Genomic DNA, 8,009 nt, shown 5'->3' with positions numbered 1-8,009 from the left:
ATAAGGTTAAGTGAACTTTGAGATTGACGAGCGCATTTCATCTGATCAAAAGTGCAGCTCAGTTGCAATATCATAGTATATAGTGACTTCATTATTATTTTTTTCCACAAAAGTCATGCTGATTCGAAGCCAGACTTTACGGTGGGCAGCTTTCTTGACACTTTGTGCACTGTTGGTGAAGGGCTTCCCTGCAAAAAGACGCAGAGCGAATCACATCAAGAGCAAGAGTGGTGCATCTCTAGAGGTATGTTTGACATCAGTCATCACACACATTAAAAAAAAAAAAAAAAAAATATATATATATATATATATATATATATATATATATATATATATATATATATATATATATATATATATATATATATATATATAATGTGTGTGTGTATTCAAGTGTATTAGACTTTCATAACCCTTCATTTTACAGCTACAGCCGAGTTAGACTGTTGTAACAAAGCAATGAATGATATCATAACGTAATTAATTTAAAATAACTTAAAAGTCTTTTAAAAAGTATTTTAGATGGTAATGGCATTGTAATAAAACAAGTTTCCCATGTTATTATATAGGTATAATATAATATCTGTCTATTTTATTTTTAAAAAATGATTTGCTGTTCTATAAACATTTCTAATTATTATCAATGTTGGGGAAAAAAGTTGTGCTGCTTAATATTTTTTCTGGAATGCCTTAAAATGATTTAATTTAAAAATAAATACTTGTATGCATCATGGGCACATTAAATTGATCACAGGTGACTATATGTTTCAAAATCTTTCTTGAAGCACATCATTTTACAGTAGTAGCAGAGTTAATTAGTTGTCTAAATAAATGACTGATATCATAACTTATAATGCCAATTAAGCCTGAACTCATTTTGTGCCCAATCATGGATGAAATACAATTAATTTAAGAATGTAATTATTAATTCACATTATTTAAGAGGGACTTGTATATGTGGGATTATTTTCAACAAAATAAGAACAATAATTAATAATAAATGAGCCGGAGCAGCAATAATAATTTAGCACAATAGAGCAGCAAATCAATATATTAGAATTATAAGGACTCATGTGAGATTGAATAATACTGAAAATACAGCTTTAAAACAAAGGAATAAATCATCAAATATATTCACAGAAAATGGTTAATATAAAAATATAATGGAAAGCAGTTAAATTAATAAGACAGTAAATCACAGCTAGTGGTTACTCATACTCAAAGTATGAGTAAAAAGTAGGCCTTTCAAAAGTACTCAAGAGTACTAAGTATTATGCTATAAAAAGCAGATGCATTTACGTGTAATTTGTGGATATGTGTAAACGAAACATTCTGTAGTGCATTTAGTTCTTGCCCAGCAGGCACACAACATCATAAGAAGTTAATAAATCAAATCAAATCACTTTTATTGTCACCATGTGTGCTGTGATGAGTGAAAAGCTTAGGTGCTGGCTCCAGACAGTGCAAAATACAACAGTATACTCCAAAAAAAAAAACGTCAGGTGACCAAAATTCAATGTCTAGCCAGCGCCTCAGGGTAACATTATTTTGATCACCACTAACAACACCAAATAACGTTGATTTTAGGTTGTGTTTAAAAAAAAGTGCTCAAATACAAAGTCGAGCCAAGATCTTAACTCATATTGACGTCAAATACTGACATTTATTCGTCAGTTATGACAACCAAATTCCAACATCTGATAGATGTCACAGTGGTAACGTCCACACAACGCCAAGCTGTAACATCATTAGAAATTGGTATTTGGTTTATTTTAGGTTGTTCATTGGACGTTGACGATGGCCTGACGAGTTCTGAGGTTAAACCAATTTTGATTTCCAAACAAAATGCAACGTCCCCACGACGTTAAGGTACAGCTTCAATTTAACGTCATGTTGACCTCCTGTGCCTGCTGGGCATTTAAGGTCATTTCAGTCATCATACAGTAAACATCTGTCATCTACTCATCAGTAACATGCATCTAAACAGTTTCTGAGTCATTGTGTGTAAAAATTTTGGACATCTTCTTGGACACTTTTAATGCTTCCAAACTGTTTGCTGCAGTTATAAATCGCCCATGTTTTGAGGTAGTTCATTATGATGCAATTTACCTTCTATGTGTGATTTTATTGGACAGGAAGCACAGGACTTTTTCTAATCCTCATAGACAAGAAAAAATAAAGTAGTGACTGCAGGTTGAAGGAAAGTAGTGGAGTAAAAGTATCAATACTGCACTAAAATGTACTCAAGGGAAAGTAAATAAACACATTTTTAAAGCTACTCAATTACAGTAGTTTGAGTATTTGTAATTTGTTACTTTGCACCTCTTATTACAATATTACTGTTTTTTGCTGTTTAGCTTTGGTCAACATAAGAGCCTATATATAGGGAAGATTAGATATTACATGGCATATATTCCTGTAACTATAAACTCTAAGGTGAAATGTAGTTAACCTTGATCAGCACAAACTTTCAAAAAGTTCTAATATATTCCCTAAATGTACTAAAACTTTCCCAGTACTGGGTTGCAGCTGGAAGGGCAACCAATGTGTAAAACATATGCTGGAGAAGTTTTCGGTTCATTCCACTGTGGCAAGCCCTAAGAGACTAAACCGAAGGAATACGAACGAATGAATGAATGTACCAATACCCCCTAACAGTGAATTGATATATGTGATGACAACTACAGTAGCCTCAGTCTTCTCTACTGTGTGCCAGAACTCAATGAATTCAGATGAGTCTTATATAGAGCAGCAGGTGTCAGACAGGTAGTGTATAAATCTTGTTTCATCTCGTATAATATCACAATATATCCTGAAAGAACCGGGAATAAGTTTCTTCGAGGTCAAACCACACCGAAATAAAGTTTCCATAGTTAAAATGTGCTTAATGCCTGGAATGTCGGAGTGGTTAATTTACCCCATCTGTTAAATGATAAACCACAGTCTAATGTTCATGGCTTGTTTCGGGTATTTAATTCATTAATTTCTCCTTCAGCAGAAAAGTGAGGTCACATTGAATCCTGGGTTATGCAGTGACTTTTTTTATTTTTTTGTTTCACGGATCAACTTTATGGAGTGTTAACGCAGAGAGGAAATGCAAGCCCACCCCAGGCTGCCTTTTAATAGTCATTTCCCTCCTGAAAAGAATTTAGAACACAAGTCCATGATCCCAAAATATAAAAACGAAAGCCCCTCATGCATCAATATAAAAAATACTCCACTCTCTATGTAAAACCTGAGCAGGGGGTTAAAAACCACATCTTGCTCCAAAGTGCGAAGATCTTACAGAAAGCAGATCTCTGTGCAGTGATACTGGGGTGGGACAAGACCGTCTTTGTGCGTTCTGCAAAAACATCACGTCTCCCCCACCTTTTAAGCCAATTGGGAAAGATGTTTTTATTAAAGTAGCCACCGGGGTTCATGCAGGCATGGGAGGGCCATTGTTTCTCCTGCGCAACAGGAAGTCTTCGCTTTACACAAAAGCTGACACTTACTAATCTAAACAGCCAGCTGGAACCCGATACGCCACGCTCTGGGAAATTGCATATAAGTTCAGCGGCCTTGGTGCTATAATTGATAAGCCCAATAATCACAGGGCTGTTCCTCTCCTCGACCCAAGCAGACACCAATTCCACAAATGGCGCCAAATTCTTGAGCCCCACTTCGAAGTTCATGTTGCCATTTCTTATGAGTCGGGTGCGGAAAGCTCTCAAATGTCCAGTGCTCTAATTGAGGTTAAGCTGAAACTGTAAACCATAATCTGTTAGCGAATGCCCTGGTAAGACGCTGCGAAAAGCTATATTGGCTATATTGGAAGAAAACCCTGATAATATTTCACAAAAACCACCAGAACACACACATACCACCAGCTTGAATGTAGAAATAGATTTAATAACGTGCCTTCATATTGCTGAGTACAACTTTTTATTATTTCTTTTTAGATCTTGGCCCTACAAAACATGTTGTGCAGCACTGAGATCTGATTATAAACATCTGAAGCTCGTAAAAAGAGCAGATATGCATCCAATTCACATTTGTTTTAAACTTCTAATGTTAATATAGTTGGTATTCAAAAGTGTAGTACCACTGGTGCACTTGGTACCAGTTGGTTATCGAGTGTCAACAGGAATTCCTCCTAGCGGGATGTGATTTCTGAGGCTTACATGACGTTAATGAACAGTGTTTGACACAAGCCATCTGAGAGAAGCCAGACGTGGATCTGTGTGGGATACTGTATATTCATCTATCCTTGAGTTTCACTTGCTGCAGCACAAAGAAGTGTTTTGTATGGAAACCCAGTACTGCCTGTGTAAAAAACAATTAAGGTAAATGTGACAGTATACGTCATAGAAACACAGTCATGAAATTCAGTTGCTTTTACTAGAAATTTAGTAGCAAAAGTTGCAATAGTGATTTTACAACAACAAATGTAAGAAATATAATTGCAGTTTTGAGATATAAAGCTGATATTATCTCAATGTTGTTTATTTCTACGAGGAATATAAACTGGAATTATAAGATATGAAGTCACTTGCAACAATTCACATACTTCCACTACGCCCTAAAAGTATGTACTTTTTTGTGAAGGAAAAATATACGTTAATGTCCAAACACGTCTTTATATAAGTTCAGCATTGTTGTTGCAGATAAAATATAATAACACAGAAAACACAATTTAAATATTTTCCAGCTGGCTAGATATTAATTTACAGTCATACAAACATCTGTACCGAAGCTTCTCTACTTGACAGTTGGTCTTGCGCGTCTATCATGTTTGTAGTTTGTTTACACTTTTTACTCGCGTTTGTAGTTCTAATCAAATTCACGTCTAACGCACAGTGTACTTTAGGCAATATCAGCGGTTAGAGTATGGACGGTTCTACACTTAAAATATTTACCGGAAATAGTAAACCATCCACGAACCTTTGACATACTCTTTTCAACATACTACAATTTGGGACATACTAATTCTATTTTCAAGTACTATTTAGGACGGATCCTATGCGAACGGTTTTGAGAATGTTGCAGTTTTTGGAAATGAAGTATTGAAAAAAATATTAAGCCACAATCCATAAACATTATATTATTTTAATATCATTTTGAATGTGTGAAAGTTGTGACAGATTAGATTATGAATGTGACAGATATTAGATATGAAGTGGCAATTTTGAGATAATTAAAGACCATTCAGGGCAGCACGGTGGTGCAGTGAGTAGCGCCTCACAGTAAAAAAGGTATTCCATAATACACACACACATACATACAGACACATATATATATATATATATATATATATATGCATGTCTGTGTGATGTATGTAAAATTTGGCCCGGGACACAAGTTTTTTTGCATCTGGCCCTCGGCCCAAAAAATTTGGACACCCCTGCTATAAATAGAGAATTGTAATATTTAATTTGCATGATAAGTTTTACATTACACACACTGTTGTTAATCTAAAGGGGATGGTAAGGGGGAAGGTGGTTTTACAAATGGGATGCTGTTTGTCATTTTTTTCCATAAGGGGGATGCCACCCTATCCCCCCCTCCCCCCAACTCCCGAATCCCCCCTCCAAAAAATGAATTGTGATCAATTAAGTTGCAATCACAAGATAATGCAGTTATGTTATATTAGACCCTATAATGAGAAATACATTACCAATTTTTCACCCAGAGGCTGAAATGACTTTGAATGCATGACATGCCAACAAGGAATAGACTTTTGACAGTGTGATTAATCCTTGGCTCGAAGAAAAACGTTATTTTCCTTCTTTTTGGAAGAGAATAATCAAATCCATCCATTTCATTGAATCAAGCCGCTCAGTTTTCTGTCGCTAATGCGTCCCACTTGCTTTCTTTTTAAGCGGTCAGAGGTAATGCTTAGCGAGGGTGTTGGGGAAATCAGACTCTGAATGTTTCATGTGCTTTGGGACACTGTTGCCTCTCCAGCTCTGGTCCCCTGATGTCTTCCCCTTGTTGTGGTGGCACTACGGCTCCAGCATATTCCGCTCAAAGCATCCTCTGCCCATGTGTGGTATTTATTTTGGCAGAGATGTATTCGTTTATTCTCATAGGTCTCAGCGCACGTCCAGATGGCACGTCCTATAAAACACAATAACTGTTTGTGAGGGGAGATAACACATGGTACACTGATGCTGTCGAGGCATGCCAAAAGAATCAGATTGTAACATGGTGGTATGCTGGAAGAAAAAACTACAGTGAAAGATCAACATACAGGCATGAAGACAATGATGGTCTCTGCCAGGATCTGGGCAGGATTCCATCATTACCGTGTCACTCTGCTCGCGAGTAGCATTGCTGTTTTACCTCTGCTGTTTCTGTTGGCCCTCTTGGTGGAGGAATTATGGCTTCAGGGACTTCTGTTCAAGTCAGTTATTGTGAGCCGCTTATTTCCTGCATTAACCTGTAGCACTCCTGTGAAATCATAGCCATGCCTTTCGTCTCAGCTGGTGTTTAAGCAGTTTCATCCATGTGAAGAAGGAGATTAATACAAACGGCGACGCTGAGTGAGGAGCTTATGTTGGCTTGACTTTTTCTCAGAGGTTTGATTATCGAATGATTGAAGGGAAAGGTATGAAAGATCTCTGGAAGGCGCACAAAGGAAGGAAACACTTGAAATCCTTCATTGCACTCGCTACAGGCAGGCAGAGAAATCCTTGTTGATGGTTTCATCTCATTGGTTTCCACACAGCTGTAAAAAATGGACAGTAGTTCCCAACTGCACTCCAACTGTACACTTCGTTTAGTCAACAGCTTCGTTTAGCAAGTGTTGCTTCGCTGTTTACTGTCTTCGAAGTCTGTCTGCATTCACATTGTCAGGTTTGATTCTATGAAAACAAACTCTGGTGCTATTGCTGTTAGTGAGGTTCATTTGGGAAAAGGTGAATGCTGCCATTTGAACTAAACAAGTGGACAGAAGCCATTAAAAATGGGTTTTGGTCCACTTACTGTACGTTACTTAATGAACTCTGATGCAGTTCAACTATAATGCAACAGATGAAAAACATCTACATGAACCAAAAATAGAACAAGATGTCACAAAAATACTCAATCATACTGACTTTTTCTCATCGTAGATGTATCCATTTCAGATCACACCAGAAATGCAGTTGTAGGCAAAGTGAAAATATTACATTACATTATTTCCTGTTGCTGACCCAAGATATACTCAAAATATTTGTTATCCATCTTATGCAAATTGGACATGTGCAACAATCCTAGGAACAAATATGGTAGGAAGTCTATTTGAATTTCTTGCTGATATTTTGGGGTGTACTTAGAGATGTATGATGCTTCATTTAATATCACAACACTCATAACTAGATTTTTTAAAGGGTAAAATACACAGATTACTCACATTTTTTAAACTATATTTGGAAATTGCCTAAATGCAGCATAATTCTTTCTCAGGTTATGATGTCAGTGTAAATCAATGCTACAGTTATTTAAATGTAGCCTACTTAAATTTCGACATTAAAACAACATTCATCATTTAGTCGGTACGTCAGAAGGTTATTACATCGAGGATAAAACATTGATTTAATGTTGAAATGAAGACTCTTCAATATAGCCTACCCGACGCTTATGGTTGAAATCATACATTTGTTCGATGTTGAAGAGGAGCAGGTAAGCTCTAAATAAACATTTATGTATGACTGTAACTACCACAAACATGACTACAGTTTTGTATTTTTGTAAGCTTTTTAAGAAATTGTAGATATAAATGCCCTGTTTGGTTAAAATGCACATTCCTTGACACGGTAGTTATTTAACATTAAACACGACAAATAGCAAAATAATCACCTTCAAATGCTTTACTAAAACTGCAGTACAGACTTTAATGTTTGAAAACGTGTTAAATTTTGGTTCGTTCACTCGCGCTTTTTGTTTTGTGCTCACTTGAACCAGATTATGATATGCTAACATTAGGCTAATTGTTCAATATGTTTTATAACTCTGTTGTCAGTATGAATCTTAATTTATACGTCTTG

At 36.1% G+C, this 8,009-nt stretch overlaps 1 protein-coding gene across 1 annotated transcript in view; it reads left to right on the top strand.

The window, feature by feature from the left end:
* ism2a (isthmin 2a) overlaps positions 1–8,009 on the top strand; it is a 39,179-nt gene that overhangs the window by 24 nt on the left and 31,146 nt on the right. Inside the window, exon 1 of the mRNA XM_056476801.1 lies at positions 1–244. This exon is cut by the window's left edge and continues 24 nt beyond it. Within this exon, the coding sequence (XP_056332776.1) occupies positions 116–244 (129 nt within the window). The 5' untranslated portion in view covers positions 1–115. The remainder of the gene's footprint in view (positions 245–8,009) is intronic.

Source organism: Danio aesculapii, chromosome 17 (genome assembly GCF_903798145.1).
Source record: "Danio aesculapii chromosome 17, fDanAes4.1, whole genome shotgun sequence".
Taxonomy (NCBI): Eukaryota; Metazoa; Chordata; class Actinopteri; order Cypriniformes; family Danionidae; genus Danio; species Danio aesculapii.
Note: the sequence above shows the minus strand (reverse complement) of the source record. Positions and strands in the feature narration are given on the sequence as shown.